The sequence below is a fragment of the Mastomys coucha genome, unplaced genomic scaffold (assembly GCF_008632895.1).
Source record: "Mastomys coucha isolate ucsf_1 unplaced genomic scaffold, UCSF_Mcou_1 pScaffold21, whole genome shotgun sequence".
NCBI lineage: Eukaryota > Metazoa > Chordata > Mammalia > Rodentia > Muridae > Mastomys > Mastomys coucha.
The window spans coordinates 40302159-40324610 of record NW_022196904.1 but is presented as its reverse complement, the minus strand read 5'-3'; the positions used below and the strand labels follow the sequence as shown (position 1 = coordinate 40324610).

At 46.1% G+C, this 22452-nt stretch overlaps 1 protein-coding gene across 11 annotated transcripts in view; it reads right to left on the bottom strand.

Annotated features, from left to right (window-relative positions):
• Nav2 (neuron navigator 2) overlaps positions 1-22452 on the bottom strand; it is a 654216-nt gene that overhangs the window by 262299 nt on the left and 369465 nt on the right. Inside the window, exon 1 of one of the 11 annotated variants that reach the window (XM_031386766.1) lies at positions 6278-6445. The exons of 9 other annotated variants lie outside the window; for them this stretch is intronic. In XM_031386766.1, the coding sequence (XP_031242626.1) occupies positions 6278-6349 (72 nt within the window). In that variant the 5' untranslated portion in view covers positions 6350-6445. Of the gene's footprint in view, positions 1-2208; positions 2279-6277; positions 6446-22452 lie in introns of those variants that run through there. One more of the 11 variants, XM_031386768.1, reaches the window with a different exon arrangement.

The window sequence follows — 22452 nt, the reverse complement described above, 5'->3', positions numbered from 1 at the left end:
AGCTATATACACGGTGGCCATCTTTCCCAGTAAGGCCGCTCCTTGGACCTGAAGGGCTGCTCTCTTGCTTCTGGGTCCAATTTTGGAATAATTCTGAAAGGTAATCTCAGATCAGCTCCTTTCCAGGAAGCTGCAGTTTCCTTCACCTGCAGGCCTGTATGTGCACCACATGTCTATGTACCCAGTCAGAAGAATGCATTATATTCCTTGGAAGTGGATGGTTGTAAGTCACCATGTGGATTCTGGAAACTGCACCTGGGTCTTCTGTAAGTGCTCTTAACCACTGAGCCATCCCTCCATCCCTCCATCCCTCCATTTTAAGTTATAACTGTGTCTGGTTTTGAACTGAGATGATGCTGAGGTTTTGTGATCTCACAAACTCCATGATCCTTGGCTTCTCTATCTGTGTCATGGGATAAAAGTCTTAATTACACATGGCAAAGAGCAGCTTCACCTACAGTGCCATGCATAACACACACAGAGAGAGATGGGACCTTTAACTACCATTTCCTCTTTTCAGTTGCCATCCTCCTGCCTGCCAAAGCTTAACAATTCCCTAACACAGGTCCCTCAGCAGGTGTTCTCAGCTGGAACACCTTTCTCTCCAGTGCAGTGGTGGTGGTGGTGGTGTGTGTGTGGGGGGGGGGAGGACACGTTTAGAGACAAATCCTGCCAGCTTTTCTCTTCTTTCTGTAAGATCGCAGCAAATCCTGTAAACAAGCCTGTGGTCCGGGTCCCTCTACCCCTCCCCTCCCCCGTTCCTGCAAATGCATACTCCGGAGGGTAAAACCCTGTTTACATCAGTTGCTGGAGAATCAGCAGGCCACTTTTCAATTCCTGACCCAGAGTCATTTCCTTCATCCACATGGCCAGCAGTTAGGAGCTTCACTACCTTGAAAGCAAATCTGTATCGGAGTCGCCAGCATAAGACAGAATCTACAAGCAAGCCCACCGTGACTTACCGTGGCCTGAAAGGGGAAATGGATATGCACAGAGGGTGCAGAGGGACTCAGGGGAATGTATCAGAGCGTGGAAGAACGACATCCGTGGAATGGGGATTTGGTTAACTGGCTGAGATGGTGACTGTTGTCCTTTACTTGCTAAATCTCAAAGCCTGTGAAAACAAGGTGTTTTAAGGCTGAAAGTGTATCTTAAGCCAGTCACAGAACAGGCACCTGTAAGACACGCTTTGCTGAGAGGAACCTTTCATGCTTGTAGGACACACCGGATTTAGAGATGTCAAAGCACAATTTAAAAAAATATACAAACCCACCACACAGTCTACCAGAGCAGTGACAGAGGGAGGTGGCTGGGAAAACCTTTTGGAGTATTTGGAAGTCAGCTAACTTAGAGATTATGCTAAAATCACGTACACCTCCAATGAAATTACATTTTTAAAAAAGTGGAAATGAATACTCAGTCCTAATCACTTCTCTACTGCTTTCTGTTTCTGATGATAAGCAGTTGCTGCTGTCCTGGCTGAGTGTTGGGATTCATCCCAAGGGGAGCCCAGCAAGAGCTGCCTGCCAGGTGTTTTTCTTGAAAAGCCAAGTGTGGACCATCCGGGTAGTGAACTCGGGTGGGACAGGACAAGAAGGATGAGTTATTGTTTTTCATCTCCTCCTGCTCGGAGAGGGAGGTTTGTTTTGTAGATGGGTGGGCATGGGCATGCAAATGTGTGGGCACAGAGACTACAAGAAAACATTTTGCATGAGAATTCCGGGAGGAAGGTGGGATTTGGGACCAGCAAGCAGAACGAGGGAGCTGGGTGCATGGAGCTTAATGGAAGGTACCCCACCCGTCAAGTCCTGTGCAATCTATTCTCTTCTGGAAAATCTTCCACAAAATCTATGGATCTTCCCTCAAGAATAAAAAGAGATGCCAAGTTCTGCTTCCCGGTGTGTAAAGGGACAGGAATGAGCAAGCCAAAGCTGCAGTTAGATTATTCCCATTTCAGGTTTGCTCCCATGGCTCCTACGGTGCGCGGTGAGCTTGCAAGAGCCCTGGCAATCACACTGTGCCTGGTAAAGGGAGAAATCCCTCCTGGCTGATGCATCGTGAGTCTCAGTCTCAGCGCTGGACCTCTTTGCTCTCCCTCCTACACTGACTGCCACACACAGAGGCATGCCAACTGGCTGGCTCAGGGCTCCTCGTCCCCTCCTTTGGCCTTGGCTTAGTCCCAGCCTGTCTTGGGTGACCAAAACTCACCTGACTCCTCTTGTTCCTTTCCATCAGGGCTGAGAGGTCCGAAGAGGCACAGAGCTCTCTGTTCAGGGAATGAGTCACACTTCTTAACTAGCATTTACAATTCCAGCTCAGTCAATCCCGGCTTTAGCATCAGGAGGGTGGATACTTCTATGCAAGTGATCTTAAGCCTGCCAGGTGTGGGTTTTGTCTTGTAAAAGGGGGGGCGGGGTGTTGCTGTTGTTTAACTTTTTTTTTAAGTATTATTTTTTAAAAATTTATCTATGTGTATGGACATTTTTGTTTGGACGTGTGTTTGTGAAGTGTGTATGCTTGGTGCCTGTGGAGGCCAGGAGGGAGCATTGGATCCCCTGGAACTGGAATTACAGGAGGTTTGAGTGGCCATGTGGGTCCTCAGGAATCAAACCCCGGTCCTCTGAAAGAGCAACCAATACTCTTCTCTGCTGATCTGTTTCTCCAGGCTGTAACTACCCCCCCACCCCACCCCCGCTCCCCAGACAGGGTTTCTTTGTGTAGCCCTGGCTGTCCTGGAACTCACTCTGTAGACCAGGCTGGCCTTGAACTCAGAAATTCGCCTATCTCTGCCTCCCAAGTGCTGGGACTAAAGGCGTGCACCACCACCGCTCAGATTTTTTTTTTAAGGGCCACCCAAACACAAATAAGATGTACAGGGCTGATTAAAATCTCCAGTAGCCAGTCCAAACAGTGTTTCCCATGCAAAAATACTCCAGTAAGGAAACTTTGATGCATCCAGATTGCCCCAGGTGAAACAAGTCCAGAAAGTCGCCTGAGGCACAGGGCAAAGACAAGCCAGTGGGTGGGGTCTTTCCATGGTCTCACCCAGAAAAAAGTGGGAGGTAGACTGCTTAGAGCCCAGAACTATGATATGCATGCATATGCATAATATCTATATATGTAGATATACAGACAGACACATTCATATCCTTTTACTCAAGGGATGTATCTATCAACCATTAATAGCAAGCCATGACATACTGACTTTTGAGATGATCAGGTACAGATATTTCAACCCCAAAGCATTTGCCTAGGTGAGTGGGCGTCGTATTCTGAAAATCACAATCCTGTGTGATTGACACACAGGGAATTCTACACATGGAGTATGACGTGAGACCTGGAGACAGGTCCTGGCTTCACCCTCTTCTTACACCTAGACCAGGTAAGTCAAGCAAACTCTTCCCAGTCCTCCTGCTCTTCTGTGAAGCACAGGCACAGGCAGCCCTGGAAGTCACCATCTTAGAGTGGCCCCCGCAGGCATTTGGTGAAAGACCTGGATGCCTGCTCAGGAAGGCACTGCCAGACTCCAGAAGGTCTGACACTGTCCTAAGGGTGTCCTAAGCACCCCACATCACTTGTCAAAAGAGAACCAAGACTTGCCTGACAGATACACTTTTGTGTTGTAGGTGGGAAAGTTGTGTGGACGTAACTTTAAAAACACTGGACTGCAGGCAGTTTCCAGCAGTGGCTGCCACTGCCCTACCCTAGGAACACATTTCACTCTCCTTCCCCATATGGGAGCCTCATTCCTTTCTCTGCAATTCCAGAGCTGAGAGATTTGGCTTCTGAGGAAGTGACCAAGTGACCATTGTGCCTTGTGGCCTGGGTCCTTTTCCACCCCAGATGTCAGAGCTGCCAGGCCTATGGGGGAATCCAGGTGTTTTTACAATAGGTTTTTACCAGGAAGACTATGAGAGAAAAGGGCTGTCTCCTACCCACTAGACAGTGTGGCCCTAGATACAAAAGGACAGTTTGCACAAGCAGACTATTTATTCTAGAGTCCTGGAAGGGAGCCCTGATGGAGTCATCTTGGGAGGAATAATGGTATCCTCACAACAAAGCTGCGTCTGCCCTCAGCTACTGGACTCGCACGACCCAACCCTAGCTGTGATGGAAGACAGGATGGGAGCCTGTGTGTGTGTGTCTCATCGCATAGATAAGCCACTGGTGCCAGCTGGACACAGATCAGCATCAGCACCACATATAAGTCTCCTAGTTTGGTCCATACACCATCACATCATAAGGGGGTTAGAGAAGTCAGGCTGGTTCATTCTGATAGCCAAAATGGAGAGAACTTTCCAGAAGAAATTTACATAAAGTATACAGTTCCTAAGAAAGGGAGAGAATTGGCTCTTGTGCCTATTCAGGCTAAACAGGGAATGGAAATCCCCACCCTGGCACACTGGTTGTGTTTGTCAAGGATCAAAACACATTAATAGCCTCCTTCTGGTGAATCCTATTTTTAACACTCTACCTCAAAAGAAATCCATTCTACAGGATAATGAGTCTGGAGCTCAGGAGTTTAGAAATATATCCCCAAGCCAGGCAGTGGTGGCACATGCCTTTGATCCCAGCACTTGGGAGGCAGTTCGAGGCCAGCCTGGTCTACAGAGTGAGTTCCAGGACAGCCAGGCCTACACAGAGAAACCCTGTCTAGAAAAACCAAAAAAAGAAATATATCCCAAAGATGATGCTGTTTAATGCTGTACCTACATAGGGTTAGACATTTAAAGTCAAAGAGACGAATGTCCAGTTCCCTGGCAACCTTGCTGCTGTGATGGGCCAGCACATCTGGAGGATAAAGGCAACAAGAAAATGCAGACAGATTGGCCAAATGGCCTCAGGCAGGAAAGGCACTTGTGGTGCAAGTCTGATGATATGAGTTCAAGTCCTCAAACACACACAAGCAGAAAGAAATACTGACTTTGTAGAGTTTTTCTTCTGAGAAGATTCAGAGGCCTCAGCACAGCAGGGTGGTCCCAAACCTGTGTCAAACCATCTCTATGCAGGGGCTTTCCCTTACATCAGTCATATTCTTGCAACAGTGTCTGCTCGCAGGCAAATGCTGTAGGGCTTAAACATTTGACTGTTGTAAGGTCAGTTATACACAGCATTCCACTGAGCACACAGGAACACCACTCTGCTCCAAACAAGGCCTGCCACATTGGGGAGTTAATGTTGTCTCAGAAGTTGGGCTATCAGCTTGATGGGGAGGGGTCTGGGAAGCTTGGGAAGAATGAGCTAAGGGGAAGCCCCCAGACATGAGGCTATAGCCTCTCGAAACTCTTTCAGACCCTATCAAAGTGACCGCTCTGATTGTTAGATCACACTGTCATGATACCAGTGCCCAAGACTGCCATTAGCTGTGGGTGACATGAGTCATCTGAATGCTAAGGAGATACAAAAGAAAAAAAAGTGCACCTTGCCTCTTTGCTCAGTGAACACAAGCTCCCATGTACATTTTCCACAAATGGGAAGCTGGGTTGTCCTGGCCAGGGGCAGGGGAGGGTATAATATCCTTCATGAAATATGCCATGTCACAGCTGGCTGGGCGTGGTGGTCCATGCCTTTAATCCCAGCACCGAGAGGCAGAGCCAGGTGGATCTCTGAATTCGGGCCAAGCTAGGACAGCCAGGGCTATACAAAACAATTCCCTGTCTGGGCGGTGGGGGCGGGGGGAGAAGGGGGAGAGGGAGGGAGACAGACAGACAGACAGACAGACAGACAGACAGACAGACAGAAGAAAATAACTATGCCAGGGTTGCCAGGGTCTTAACAGGTAGGAACTCCTTCTAGCTCCCTTCTCAAATCTTTCCCACAACTGAAGCCCTCTAGACGTAGCCTCCCTGACACCTCCAAGCATTGACACAAGCCCATCTTTCTCCCCATTGCACCTGCTGAGGCCCCTTAAGAAGCCAGATGGAAATGGCCCCACACCTGCTGTCATGGTGTCCCTGCACATCTGGCCTCTGGTTTCCTCTGAATTTGTGCAACTGTATTTTCTCAGACCACCAATAACTTCCAGACAGACCCTTCTCCATCTGCTCTAAAGACACACCATGGAGAGCCTTCCTGCACCAGGACACATGACGCAGAAAACAACAGGAGCTTGGGGGAGTGGGGCGGAGCTGGGGGGGTGAAGAGCAATCTCTCAGAGAACTCACAGCCTACCCCAGCACTGACCATAAATCAGAACTGTCCTCTAAACACAGGCCTGATTCAAACAAGCTTTACCAGCTCTCCCAGACACCCCTGCCAATGCCCCTCACTTGCTCACCACTTTATAATGGTCACAGGAATCACGACTCTGGTCCCGAGCAGGGACCCATACGTTGATACTTATAGGCATAACTGGACCCCTGCTGGCAGGCAGTAGTGAGATCCTCAGCGGTCAGCAGCCGGTGCCCTCTCTTGGGGGTGTTTAGTTCAAAGCAGTGTGGAGGCGTGTGAAGCCTCAGAGGTTAATTTTAGCTGTGGTCAGATTTCCTTACACGGTCCACCTCCTGAACAGCCGCAGCTTATGTTACCCCAACCCGTGGGGCGGCCTCCTGGCCCCCTGCCCTGGCTTCTTGGTGCTGTGATTCTGTGATTCCTGCACCTCCGTCACCCCCACCAGATTCTCTTCACCCTCTAAAATAATCCAGCCCTCTGTGCTTACATTTTCATGACACATTCAGGGAAAATACATCACGGTTTCTTTGGCTGCACCAAGCAAACAAACCTGGGGAGCCGCCCCCTCCCTTGTCCTGTGCTTGGCAGAGACTACGTGGAAGTTCGGGCTAAGCAAACTTCACCGAAGCCCACAGGCTTCCAGCTTCTGCACGGTTTCCAAATTCTCCCAAATCACAGTGTGCCTCCATGCCCCTCAGCTTTTGCCTAACACCCTGTTTCCTGCCCTTACATGACATTGTTTTTCACTGTCCATAGGGAGAAGCGTCTAACACTTCAGTCCTGCAAAGAAAGGGAGTTCACCTGGGCTCAGCTTTTACCGGGATCCTGTCAAAGCTACAGGCAGGGGCTTCTGCCCCAAAGCTACAGGGGCCACCAGCCGGATGCTGGCCCCCAGGTGTTAATCAATGGACGAAAGCAGGCTTTAGGAAGAGAGTCAGCAGAAACAGATCTTTTAAGCTCTTACATCCTGCCAAACTCCCAGAAAGAGGCATGGCAGCTTACCGACCTAGTCTGTGCTGAGTACGACACTGGCCTGCTTGAAATGGCCTTGTTTCAATGTAGTCAAGAAATGGGAAAATCATGGAATCTAGAGTGGCCTCTTGGGACCTCCAAATAAATATCTGGTAGACAAAACATGTGATGTTTAAGATGGGCATGGAGGCCATATCTTGAACCTAGCCTCAGTATGGCACAGTGCAGACTTTGCCTGCCTTAGCCCTCCTTGTTATTCTCTAGGGTGTCTTTAGGCTCCTGCTGCAGAGAGAGATTCAGGTACTCTTGTGTGAGAGGATGGACATGATTAAGAAAGGGCTTTTCTGGGCTGTTACTATTACAGCAGGCAGCTCACAATTGCCTATAACTCCAGTTTCCAGGTGGCTCACAGCTGCCCTCAGGCTTTGCAGGTATCTGTAGGCACATGGTACATGTTAATGCATGCAGGTGTACACACACACACACACACACACACACACACACACACACACACACACAAGAAATGAGATGGCTCCGTGGTTAAGAGCACCCGTTCTTCCAGTGGATCCAGGTTTGGTTCCCAGAACCCTCAGAGCAGCTCAAGACCACTGTAACTCCAGGCCCAGGGGATCTGATGCCTTCTTCTAGGTAGCAGGCACTCAAGCGATACAACAGACATACATGCAGGTAAAACTCCCAGACACATAAATTATAAGTTAAAATAGGAGGGAGGATGGGGTGGCGAACAGCCTCTCCCTGGAGGCGACGGTTTCTACAGGACCGGACATTCGATTGACAGGAAGGAACCATGCCAAGACTGGGCAGTGATTTTTCTGGAGCCAGCAGAGCAGTGTGGCTGTGGCGACATGTTAGAAATGCAGATTTCAGGCCTCATCCTAGGTCTGTTGAAACGGGAACTCCAGAGTGGGGGTGGGGTTGGAGGAATGGGGGGAGTGTCCCACAGCCTGGATACAGACAGGTGGTTGTTATGCACTACTGTTTGGGAATGGTTAAACTGTGAGAAGAGCATTCTAGATGGAGAATTCCACAAAAAAAAAAAAAAAAAAAAAGCCCCACAACTCTGCAATCTCTGGCCGCTAGCCCAGGATCCAGCACATACTCAGAATGCAATGCATTTTCCTGCCTATCTGCCAGGCTGTAAGCCCCAGTCCTTAAGAGCCCGGATTAAAATCACCAAAAGATAACAATCATGAAAATATGATATTCATAAAACTTCAGCATGGACATCAAGGAAAGAAGAGGGAATGATGTCATTTAGAATTCCAGGTGGCCAGAGGAGAGCTTTCTTTGGTATTAGGAGCTGCCAGTCGCTGACACTGACTCTTCTCAAATCTAATAAAACTTGGCATCTCAAAGTTGTCAATTAGATTCCCTGTAAAAGACTAAATGTGGTGGCCTTCTGCTTCCTAGTCCTGAAACCCGGTGAGAAAGGCATTAGTGTGTGGCAGCTGGGATAATCATTTAATTAATCTTTTCCACTCAGGGAAGCGATCTCCCCTGCCTCAACCCAGTGACTTGTAAATCAGCATCGCCTTCATCATGATCACAAAAGGCAGAGCAAACAATTCCCCTCCCCAGACCAAAGTGGAGCCAATTTCCTGATGGGGTCTGAATGACACTTTAAATGGGTGCTGCCATTTCTGCCCCTTGGCCTCTGCCAGAGCCACCGCAAGGCTCCATCTCATGGCAAAGAATAGCAAGAGGGAAGCTTCCTACAGAAGGGACCCCTAAAGCACAAAGGACAGGGATTCTGCACCCAGCCAGACTTGATTCAAAGTGTCAGGATGATTGACATTTTGCAAGCAATTGAAAAAATGGTTGTGTGTGTGTGTGTGTGTGTGTGTGTGTGTGTGTAGGCAGGATTAGAAAAATCATGTATTTTCTTCTCCTCTTCCTCTCTACTGCTGTGCCATTCAGTCGACAAATATTTATTTATTTACTTATTTGCTTATTAGATGCTTACGATCACCTTCACTGGGGAGAGAATGACAAGCAAAAGTGACATAGGGCTTGTTCCGAGGAACCGACGGATGTTAAACAAGGAGGTCAAGCACAATTTGGGGGCACTGATAAGCCAAGTGGGGGTACCATCATGGAGGTGGGAGGCTGGCACCACACAGAGGTAGACATTGGTAAGACCTGTGAGGTAATGGGTTAGAGACGGATACTATAGAGACTATAAAATAAGTTTCTAAACTAAACTATAGCAGAGTTTGTTAGGAAGAACTGTATAGGAAATGGCTTATTTAATACAGATATTTATAGATATGTGTCTTTATACAGGGAAGTAGGCACACACACACACACACACACACACACACAGGCATACTCCCCTGTCTGTCACCTCACAGCATTTAAACACAGTGATATCTCAGTAGTAACATGTATCCATCCTGGCACCCAGACTTTGGTTTCTAACACCATGCTCTAAGAGAGGGAAGCAGAACTCCCTGGAGAAATGCATTTCACATCCTGGGAAAAGCTATCTTCATAAAAGATATGTTCTAATCCCCAAAGGCAATGCTGTATCTCCACCTCAGAACACAGCAAAGGGTTATGCCATGCCAAAGGGGCCAGAAGCCAGATGAACAAACTCATAACAGTCAGAGCCAGCCCAGCTCAGCACACCTTGTAGCAGAAGAAAACAGCATTAGATTATAAATGACAACAAGAAACAAATACTCCAGGGCTTGTACTGATAACTGAAATATGTACACAAACAGACGAGAACAGGAAAACACCTCATATAGGAAGAATTCCAAATGAATGGATAGCAACATGCTCTGTCAAAGATGGATGTGTGCGACACAGAGGGTGACATTGAAAAATGAGAAAGAGAACCTTGCATGGGAAATATGTAGATACAGCCTTGCCAGGCTATCTAGGCCTGCACAGACAGTCAGGATGACAGAATGGATCCCAAGCCTTGAGGGGAAAAGCCCATTAATTGAGGTCTTCTCCCAAACCCATGACTCTCCTCTAACTAAGAGAAAACCTAGCATATCCTAGTTGATGCTGGCAATGGAGGCAGGAGATGATGCTCTATAGCAGTGACTCTCAGCCTGTGGGTTGCTAGCAGTGACTCTCAGCCTGTGGGTTGCCACCCCTTTGGTAGTCTAAGGACCCTGTCACAGGGGTTACCTATGACCACCAAAAAACATAGGTGTGTTTACATACAGTTATTAACAGAGGCAACCTTACAGTTACGAAGTAGCAACGAAAATGGTTTTATGGTTGGAGGCTACCACAACATGAGGGATTGAAGGGTTGCAGCATTAGGAAGGTTAAGAACCACTGCTCTACAGAATGTCTGGTGATGAATGCCTCCAATCCCAACATTCACTCCAAAGGTGGAAGCAAGAGGATCAGGAGTCCAAAGCCAGCCTGGGCTTTATGAGACCCTTATCTAAAAATCAATCAAATAAAACTAAAAACTAAACTAAACAAAACCAAAAAACACCGTAATATTCTTGGAAACTATCAAAATTCTAAGAAACTGCCAAAGCCTGGGGCTAAAGAGATAGCTCAGTGGTTAAGAGCACCAACTGCTCTTTCAGAGGTCCTGAGTTCAATTCCCAGCAACCACATGGTGGCTCACAACCATCTGTAATGGGATCCGATGCCCTCTTCTAGTGTGTCTGAAGAGAGCAACAGTGTACTCATATACATAAAATAAACAAACAAAACTTTGGAAAGAAAGAAAGAAGAAAGAGAGAAAGGAAGAAAGAAAGAAAGAAAGACAGAAAGAAAGAAGAAAGGAAGGAAAAAGGAAAGGAAGGAAGGAAAGAAAGAAAGAAGGAAAGGAGGAAGGAAGGAAAGGAGGAAGGAAGGAAGGAAGGAAGGAAGAAACTGTCAAAGCCCAAAGGAGCCTAAGAAAACCTAGCTATTAAAAGTAACATTGTCCCCAGGGGAGACCCAAAATAGACAAAGGATATTGAACAAGAACTTAGAAAATATGAAAAAAGTTGACAATGTCAGTTAATTAGTGGTATTAAGTGTGTTGCACTATTAAAATTTGTAAGGTCCAAAACAATGCTCTGTCTTATATTCCATATTTATAACCTTTCTATAAAGATAAATCTATTATTTTACATTTATTTTATTTTTCACTGTGGGTGTGTGTGTGTAGAGGGCAGTGGCGCGGGCGGGGGTGGTGAGTGAAGGTACCTGTGAAGGCCAGAAAAGAGTGTTCTATGCTATGAAGCTGAAGTTACAGATGTTTGTGGGCCACCTGATACTGATACTGGGAACCAAACTCAGGTCCAACAGCCAAAATCTATTCTTGAATTAAAAGTTAATTTAGCTCTTCATGACACTCAAAAGATGCTGAAGAAAGAAGACTGACAGGAATTCAAAGTCCAATCTGGTGTGCAAAGTGAATCCCAGACAGTCAGGGTTACATAGTGATATTATGTGTCAAAATAACAACAACAACAAAATATAATAGCAACAGAAAAAGTTAAATCTTTTCTTAAAGTAAATTGTAGCCAGGCTTGTGGTACATGCCTGTAAACCCAGAACTCAGGAGGCTAAGAACTATGGATTGAGATCTGAGCTATGCAACAAGACTGTCTCAAACAAACAAAACAACAAAGGTTATTTAAGGGGGAAAAAAATCTTCAAAGTTCCATATTGACTGATGTACAGTCACGTTTGAAACCTAATTCTTCATTGGCAAGAATAGCAAAGGGATTTAGCTATTTCAAGCAGGGTGCTTGCTGAGTGTTTGATTTGAGATCACAGGGTCTCAGAACATGCTTGTGTTAGTATACACACATACACACAATGTGCATGAGCCTCTGTATACCGTTTACAGCCCCTGGTCATTATGTTCTAGAGGCCCCACCCACAGGGGTGAATTTCCCAGAATGCTCATTAGTAACTGTTCAGTAAGATAAAAGGAACTAACAAAAAGGAAGCCATTCAGAAGTCCAGGTTTTACTTTGATCCATTCAAAAGAGCCATGAAAGAACTATTTGTGCCCAAAGAATAAGTATGGGGAATCTCCCAGTTAACAACCCTGAGTCTGAAATTCAAAAGATCTCATTTGCTCTTAGGTCTAGAATCTGTATTTGGTTCTTTCTCACCTTTAGAAGACAGGACTCAAGATACCTGGAGTTCGCTCACATTTATCAGGTTGTAATTTGATGTGAGACATTGGAATGAAAAGTGTGAACGGCCAGACACCAGGACTTAAAAATGTTTATGCTGTAAAAACATCACCAAAATAAGGTAACTTTGCAACAGCCCATCATCTAAAGATTTTAAAGATCCCCTCATTAAAAATCTTTCCCCTTCCAACCATATAAAGGATATATATGTATATACATATATCCTTTATGTATTTTACATATACACATGTATGTATATCCTTTATATATATACATATACCCTTTATATATTCTATGTACATATGTACATATACCTTTTATATATCCTATATATACATATGTATATATCTCCCTTATATGGCTGGAAGCAGGAAATAGAAACCGATTTTATCAGCAATAGGTGGCAGTACTTTATTCTCTGAGCTATGCAGACTCTTAGCAGGCAATTAGAAGACAACTATTTTTTTAAGTTCCTGCCATATCTTTGTTTTTCATTAAAGTGGGGGCCCTTTCTACAAATTGCTTTTGCCAAAGATAACAAAATCACATCTCTTTTCTTTTTTTTATAAACAAAAGAACGGATAATAAAGTGGCAAATTAATTTCCCTTGACATGATAAAACTAATGAAATCATCTCGTGTGGGCCATCTGCTTCATGCATGCAAACTGAACTGCACTTTCCACTGCTCGGTATGTTGCTTAACTCGGTTAGCCCCTACTGTTCTGCTTTTGTTCTAGTCTCAATGGGACCATCTCCCTGGTGGCTCCGCTAGAGGAGGGTGACACATGGGATGGTGACATGTCCAGCTGGCTGTCCATCAATGAGTGAAGTCGTCAGGAGAGTGGCTAAGATAGCTAGATGTTAGCAGAAAGACATGGCAAGTACTGTGGAACACTTCCTAGATGCCACCCACTAAGCCCCATGTGAGCAGCATTTGCCATGCTTAGCCCTCCGATTTTAGAGGTAGTTTCTATGACTGGTCCTGTTTGGCTCACAGGGAGGATAATGCATTTGCCAATGGCTATTCTATGTCATACTGTCTGGCTCAGCAGCCATCAGTCACTGTGAATGAAACGCAGCATTGCAGAGTGGTGAGTATGAATGTTGGCTTAAACTTGAGGCAGCTGTACAACTTGTATCAGTGACTGAAGTGTGGGACGAAGGGGCAAACTTCAGCATTCCAGAAATACAGGAGGGAGAATTCCACCACTTTTTTTTGCCCTTACAGAGGGAAGACAGGCATAGAAAGAGCTAGGTGTGTGGAAAGGGCCTTATCGCTCAGAATTGGGTTGCTCTCACACACTCTCCCCACCCACTCAAACTAGGGGTCACTGACCGCTGATGGGGAATGTCCCTGTATTCAGAGATACTGTGTGCTGGGAGCTGACCCCTGTGCTGAGCATCTGGAGGGACACTGCCATGGTTGGTGGCTTTAGGAGTACTACCAGGATACTCTGATAGGATGCAACTGGCAGACACCCTCACAGTGGGATGGGGTGGGAGGAAGTGTGACCTTGGAGAGAGTGTGACCTGGGGTATATCAAGAGAAAGAGCTGGCTTCCGGGAGAGCAGAAAACCAGCTCTTGTGAGCATAACCCCAGGATCTCTCTGCAGCCTCCTTGAGGATAGAGGGAGAAGGCTCACTGCTCCCACTTGATCTCTAGAGGTTCTCACCCCAGTTCTAGCCAATGATTTGTCGGTGAATGAAAAAAAAGGGCTGCTGGAGTCTTCATCCCAGCAGGCCCTGTGGATCTGCCATCATCCCCACACTACCCATGGGACTTCCTGGTCTCCATCCTCTTTCTCCTTGCAGTCAGATGTCTGGACCCAAGCTGGAAGCATGAGATAACTAGGAGAGTTTGGATGACCAACCATCTGCATTTTCTTTCTAAAGTTCCCCAAAGGATGCTGATGGGGGTGTGTGTGTCAACATTAGCTAGAAATCTCATTCTGCATAAAGATATTGGCTAATTATCTCTGAAGGAACAAAAGAAGCTCACTTCGTTTGCCATTTGCCCCAGATATCCTCCAGTCCCCTCCTCCCCAGTCCTAGAATTAGAAGTGAGCCTGTCACTGCTGAGCCTGCTTTTTATGTGGGTGCTGTTACCAGATAAGCCTCAGCTTTAGTGTTTTCTTTCTTTTTTTTCCGAACAGAATCTCATGTAACCCAAATTCATTATATAGTCATGGATGACTTTGATCCTCTTGTCTCTACTTGCAGAGTGCTGGGATTACAGATGAGCTCTACCACATCTGGTTAGGTGGTACTGAGAAGCACTATGATCTTCACAATGCTAGGCAAGCACTCTACCACTAAGCTCTACTCACAACCCCGTTGGTATTTCTTAATATTTTTTTTAAAAAATTCATTTATGCAGAGTGAATGAGGCAGTATGGTTCAAATGCATCAATTAAAAGATGCCCCTTCCACTTTTGCCCCCTTTCCTGCTCCTATTCCTACTCCCTTTACCTTTTTCTTTCTTTCTTTCCTTCTTCTTTTTTATTTATTTATTTATTTTATGTATGAGTACACTGTTGCTGTCTTCTGACACGGCAGAAGGGGGCACCAGACTCCATTACAGATGGTTGTGAACCACCATGTGGTTGCTGGGATTTGAACTCAGGACCTCTGGAAGAGCAGTCAGTGCTCTTACCCGCTGAGCCATCTCTCCAGCCCCCTTCTTCTTTTTTTTAAGACAAGGTCTAACTGTGTTGCCCAAGCTGGTCTGGAATGTGCCAATAGCCCAGGCTAGTCGCCATTCCTTGATCCTCTAGCTTTAACCACTCAAGTGCTAAAATCTGCTACATATGGTTTAAGTATTGTTTTTCTTAATGTGTGAAGCATCAGCATACAGAATCAACATGAGAACACTAAAATAATATCTCTACTCCCTCTCCAGAAATGAGCTTCCCTTTTTGTTGTTGTTGTTGTTTTTGTTTTTTGAGACAGGATTTCTCTGCGTAGCCCTGGCTGTCCTGGAACTCATTCTGTAGACCAGACTGGTCTCGAACTCAGAAATCTGCCTGCCTCTGCCTCCCAAGTGTTGGGATTAAAGGTGTGCACCACCACCGCCCAGCGAGCTTCCCCTTTAAAATAAGAGAATTGATTCAAGGCCAACCTGGTCTATAGAGCAAGTTCCAGGACAGCCAAAGCAACACAGTGAAAGTCTGTCTTGAAAAACCAATAAATAAATAAATAGATGATAGATAGATAGATAGATAGATAGATAGATAGATAGATAGATAGATAGATAAAATATAATACAATTAGGAGAATTGAAACTCAGAGATGTGATATGCCCAAGGTGCAGAGTAATGAAGAAACAAGGCAGATCTTACACTGGACTCTCAACTGCACGCTTTCTTCCTTCTCAGAGGTAGCATGAGGGGAGAGATGTAGAGGGTCTCTCTCTGACCCCTGGCCTGATCATGTTGCACATTTTAAGTTGAAGAAGTGCAGGTACCAGAGATGAAAGGGATGGGATGACAAAGGAGGTGACCGGTGCAGGATTATTTCATGCTTAGACTGTCAATGTCCAGGCCACTAAAGACCATTATGACTCATGACATAATACATCACACAGAAGAGTATTTTGTAGTTGAGAAGGAGCCAGTCATCTCTCAAAAGCACTAGGTTCTATGGCCATAAAGAATGTGGCCTGGAATTGTATTCATTGTTTAATTTTATTATTTAAACTGATTGCTTAATTATTTATTGTTTAATTACTATAGTAAAATACTATTATTGATTTATTTATAAATAAGGAAATTCTGAAGATGGAGCAATGTGGCTCTTAATACAGACTCGGCGTGGACGAGCTGTTAAAAATTGCATGTTCCATCAATGAATTAGTGCCAAGTGACTAACCTGTCATCAGACAAAATAAATAAATAAAAACTTCCGAGGTGACATTCCAGGTCCAGACATCAGACATGCGTGGTTTCACGGAAATTACCCAGGCTTTGATTCCCAGCAGAACTCAAGCTGACTTCTGCTTCTGTCACTTAAGTGGGTGACTCTGGGCAAAGGGGTTAACCTTATGACCCTCAGTGTTCCCCTGTGTGAGGTGGAGCTATACATATCCTAGTTCAGAGGGCTGTCGGAGGACTAGAGGTACACTAACTGAAATTCAAGCAGCTGGACTACACAGCTACCCAAATCTAGAGAGGAACTGAGATAAACATGGTAGATAATTCAAATAAATGGAAAGAGACAGCCAGATAAGGCAAGGAGTCTCCCAGCACATGAAACTTTAATGCCAGTGACAATTCAGGTTTGGCTCCGGTCAATAGGAACCATAAATAGCTGTCCCCTAATGGCCATGTCCTCTTGAAAATGGGTTATTCGTCTGAGTCCTTCTCCCAGAGGACAGCTGCAAATGCCATCAATACTGGCACTAGGCAACCGCCTTATTTATAGTCAAGGGACAGATTCCAAAGATAGAAGAGGCCATGGAGGCTGAACCCCCATCTCCAAGCTCCCATATTTCTAGAGCATGGGGCAGTGAGGCTGGAAAGTCAGTCTAAAGGAATGACTAAGACCATGGAAGCATGGCGCACAAAAATGGGAAATAATGGGAAGGGAGAAGTTTGAAAGGCGCCATGAGCAGAGGTGACTGGAACTACATATGCCTGGCTTTTTGGAGTCAGCTGCCAGCCCTGACCAAGACTGCCCCAACTCGAAGCCGAAATGGAACTTCAAAAACTGGAAGACTCCATTGAATATCTAGGCAGACTGCAGTGAAGTTCAGAAAGCCTCCTCTGGACCACACCCACCATGAAAGCACTTCTGAGCACCTGCACAAGCACATCCCAATCTCTTGACTTGCCCATGACCTGCATTGTAAGCAGGCGCCCCTACCTCCTCCTGTTCCTCCCTCTCAGAGAAGGTTCCTGCAATTCGTCATGGAGAATGGCCTCTTCTAGCCCCTTGGTATTAACTTCTAGTGGCTGGAAAGCTCAGGCTCGTAAGTTGGGGTCATCTGGGATTCTCAACAAAACCTGCATTCAAATGTTAATCCCTTCCCCCATTGAAAAAATAAATCTTGCCCTTTTCATCAAATCATCTATATTTCTTAGCTCCTATTGTACCTGCTAAGGTCTCTGAGGAAAAGATCCACAGTCACTTTTTCTACTGGTTTCTCAGATATTGTCTACTGAAGTAACAGTAAGTACTAGATGGATAAATGGATAGATGGATAAATGGATGGATGGATGGATGGATGGATGACACACTGAAGGACAAAAGGAAGAAAAGATGGGCTTGGTGAATCACAAAGAAACAAGACAGAGGAATAATTTTCCACTCTTCCATCTGTCATTCAACATAGCCAATAAATGGACTGTCCTAACTATCACAACACTGAGATTTATATGGTCCCCTTTCTGAACATCATCTAAAGATCTGTTCCCTGATAACTGACCAGAATAAAATCAAGCTTGCACTTCAAGAGGACATGACCAGATCATTTTTCACTGATGATTAACCAAGCATTAGGTTGTCCTGTCTGAGAGGACTGGGGACCATGGTTGCCATTGCACCAAGGAAGGCAAGAAGGAGTGCAAACGAATGACTCCAAGACTCGAACTGGAGACACAAATGAAAATGAGTATTTTCCCCATATTGTCTTCTTTGGTAAAGTTATATAAAACTATAAGAACACATATTGTAGGTTTTCAGCCAGGGAAGGCTAGAGATCAATAGAGAAGCTATTCCCCTAATCGTAGGAAGCCTGGCTCCTCCCACACTGACCCAATAAACACACTTGACTAGGAAAAGTCACTAAGCCAACTGGCCATGGACATTACACCTGCCACCTCAGCCTTAATCCTAGCACACCCCCATGCTTCCCCATCCCCTGGGCAAACATCCCTAGACAAAGGCCCATGTTTATTTGGCCATTTCCCAATCCTTTAAGCCACAGATTGGGTGAGGCCCAGGAAACGTATGCCAGACCAATCAGGCTGTGGTTATTTTATTTTTTCACTTGGCTGCTTTGTAGTTGCAGGTAAAACTGGTTCTGTTGTACAGAGGGATTTTCCACTGCCAAGCAGGAGAGAGTGATGGTCATTCTCGGCCCATGTGTTATCCTCCACTTGAAGGGGAGTGGCTTCCTGTGTGTCTGGCAACTCCCTCAAGCACGAGAACTCAGATCTACTTAGGTTTACCCCATGTGGCACCTCAGGGGAACTTCACAATACCGTGTGAGGAAAGGATCACTGCCCCATTTCACAGGGAGGACACTGGCCCACAAGAGGACCCACCCACACATGCAGTCACCATGAAGCTTTGCCCCCACTGACGCAGCAGAGAGCCTGGAAGGATGGAGAGCTTGCTTCACAGTTCAGCCTCCTCATGGCCTCTAACCTGATCCCAGACAGATCAGCCCCCCGCAGTCTCTGCTATGTGATGGGTGCTCTCACCTAATGGGGGAGCTGTCACTCACCAGAGGGGGCAGTCCTCACCCATACTCCCAAGCCTAACCTACGCTCACTGGCTCACTGCGATCAGAGGCTGCATCTCTGTTCGGCAGATGCCTGGTGAATCTGTTATACAGTTTTGATACATGACACCAGCATAATGTGCTCACCTGGGAATATTTTGGTGCCAAGAATGAGCAGGAGAGAAAGCACTGCACAAGGATTGACCTTGGCAATCTCCCACCACAGTAAGCCTCTGGAGGAGCTTTAATGAAATCTTGCATGAGACGAGATGCATCGGCATTGCTGGAGGAAATAGAGCCCCATCTGGAACATGCAACTGTCTGCAGGAGGGTGTGGTGAGCTGGAGAGCAATGGCCTTTCCCCGTGATCTAAAGGGCCGCTTATAGCAGACCAGAAGCCACTGCACGCATCTGTCTGTGCTCTCCAGTCAGGGTTAATGGATACTGGGGTTGAGAGAACAGTCTCTATTTGTGCCTCTAACACTTTTATTGAACCCTTTGTGTGGGACAACAAAGATTCTACCAATGGCCTGTTCTCCAGTGACTGTGCCTTGTTGTCCCAAAACTGTTTCTCAGGACGAACAATGATGTCCTACTCCTAACCAACACTACTGCAACAAGGTCTAACTGTTTCACTGGGTCTTCTGAATCCATCATTCATAAGAAACCAAGATGAGTACCATCTTATTTAAAAGATATGCCAACAGGAAGCCAGTCCACTGACCACAGGGACTTGCAATAATGTAGTCTCTGTGCCAATGTGGCACCATCTGCTAGGTGACCTTTCCCATATAATGACTATCACAGCACCTTCCTGAAGCCAGAGTCAGAAGGTCCCGAGGCACAGAAGGGGCTTCTCATGTGCTCAGGCCCAAATGTTGACATCTCTTGTCATAGAATCCCAAGCCTGACCTCCATGCTAAGCTCTTCCAAACACCAAGGCATGAAGAACCTTCCTAGCCCCATTAGTTGCTAGACATTCTTCCTGGAAAGCTTCCTTCTGTTGACCTGAATTTGGATCCTAGTGTACTGGAGAGAAACCCAGAGGTGAATGTCTCAGCCTTCAGAACTAGACAGGGGCAAGCTGCCTTGGTTGTGAGTCTTTGTCTTACAAATGCCTTTCAGATGCCTGGGAAAGCCCCTCTCCCTCTACTGCCATCTGCCCTTCCAACAGAGGCTGATGCTGGGTAAGGCTGAAAGTGGTTTTGTTTTGTTCTATTTATGTATTGGGACAGAGTGCCACTATGTAGCCCAGGTCAGTTCTGACCTCTCGGTCTTCTTGCCTCTGCTTCCTAAGTGCTTGGATTTCAGGTGCACACCCCACCCCTGACTCTGAAGGCAATTGCTAAAATTAAAGCAAAGACATGATTTCTTACTGCAACCACCCCTCCACCTCCAGAAGATGGCATAAGCCAGCTCTCCCACATCCTCCTATAGTGGTCTCCAATGTAGTCATCCTGCCTCCTGACACATAGGGCTGCTGTGGTCCCTGTGTTGTATTTTCACATACAAAGCCCTAAACTGCTTCAGAAGAAGAAGTCGAAGATCCTGGCCAGCCACACAGCACGCTGCTTAGGAAGAGAAAAGCCTGAGAGAGAGACAGAGACAGAGAGACAGAGAGAGGGGGCAGGCAAAGCAAAGTGGGATAGAAAGGAGGCTCTGTGAATACAAAGCTTTTGCCATTCAGATATGTATTTGTGGGATGGGGGGGACTTCACAGCCAAAGGGGAGGGGTCCGTGGGTGACAGCACCACGCTGCTCATGCCCACATAGCAAAGAAAGATGCTTCATGGGTGACCCAGAGGGAGCAGTGGAGAGAAGTGCCGGCCTGCTGGTTTCGGCCAAGAGAGGGGCTACATTGTCACGGGCTGCCTCAGTGCCCACCATATTCCACTCCCCACCCTGGGATGCAGCTTGCTGTTGCCAAACTGGTTGGGCTAAGTCACAGACAGTAAAAAGGATCTGTCTGGCTGCCATATCCCTGATCAAAGCTGACTCATTTCAAAGGCAAACTGTCAGCCGTCCGGGGAGATTGTGATCAGACAGAAAAATAAACTATCACGTTACTTCAGGGGTTAAAAAACAAAACCTCCCTATAAACAAAGTCATCTTTTGTGCTCTGAAATGTTCCATCCTAATACCCATGAGGAAAATTATCAGGCATTAATTAAAGTACACACTTGGGTCCGGAGGTAAGGCCCTAATGCTCATTTGGCTCACATCGTCCCCTGTGGGGAATTTTTCTAATGCTGGGAGTTAAAATTGAACCAGACTCCGGTCCCAGGTGTTCAGAGTCCCACCTTGTTCTATAGTCACTCAGGATGCAATCATTGCATAGTAAAATCTCAAAGAGGTTCTAGGAGACTGAGATTCACACAGACATACACATATGCACACACAAACATAGACACACACATATACACAGATGAGAGACAGACAAAATAAACTCACACATATATACACAGAAACATAGAAACGTAGACATACACAGACAGATATATACAGAGATATACACAAAAAGACCCACAAACAAAGACAAGACACAGATGCATATTCAGAAACACATACACAGAGACACATATATGCACACACAGACAAATGCCCCTACACATGAATGCACACCCATTCTCCCTGCTCTTTCTTTTGAAAGACACAGCATGGCAAAGCTATCAGCCACAGTTTCGATCAGCTCATATTTCAGGACAAGTTGGTTTCAGATCTGGATTCTCAGAGTGAAACAATTTAGTTGAGAGTAGATTTTCTGGGCAGGTCTCTGGGCATCTGCCTAGCAATGGGAAGAACTGATTCACATGATGTGTTAGAGACAATGGAGGCCATTCCTGTTTCTCAAACCCTGGACACTTGAGAACTCAATGGGGTCTGTAGATATACACAGAAGGGGGCAACCATGCCTGAGCTCCTGGGGCCAGCTTTCTCTTCTTCAGTGAAGTTGTGGCTCACTCTCCAGGACCTAAAACGTGCATAGGACCAATCACACCCAAGGCTAGTCAGAATAGTCCTAGTCAGACTGCCTATACAGGAGGGGTTGCATCCTGAATTAAGAGCTGTCTGCCATCTAGTTGGTGAAAGAATGCAAACTTGGAAAGGAGGGTGGGTGTGGTGGCTGGGAGAAACACTGAAGCCATCACTGAAGCCTGCCTCTATCAAAGTATATCCACTTAGTAGAATGTCAGGGACTCCCTGGGGTTCCAAGAATCTACAAGATGCATTATTCTATCCTACTTGGGCTGAAACCAGAGTGGTTCAAACACTGTCTCCACCAAGTTGGCCTTGTGAAAACAAGTGTTCCAGCTACCGAATCCACTTTTGGGGCTCTGATATCCCTCACTAATGCATGTGACCTAGGGAGCAAGGAGCCCAGGAAAAGAAGGCAAGGGCTTCAGAAAGCCAATTGCTCCAGCCATGGGCACTACACCTGAGACCTGATGTTTGCTCAACGTGTTAAGTCTGCAGATGCTCTGCGAGAAAAGCTGTCAGTGGCAGGAGACAGGCATTCTGAAGTTCTCCAAGCATCTTGTAATGTCCCTGAAGCAGCTTTCTCTCCCCATGCCAGTCTGGCAGGTGTCCTGAACAGGTGAAGGCGCTCTCCCAAGTTTACCAGACTCATTGCTGAGTAACTAGTGCCATGTCACAAGCTATATGTCCATAGAAAGAGCTACTGGAGACACTGTTTGTAGAATTAACTCAGTAAAAGCCTATGCCCTGCAGAGAT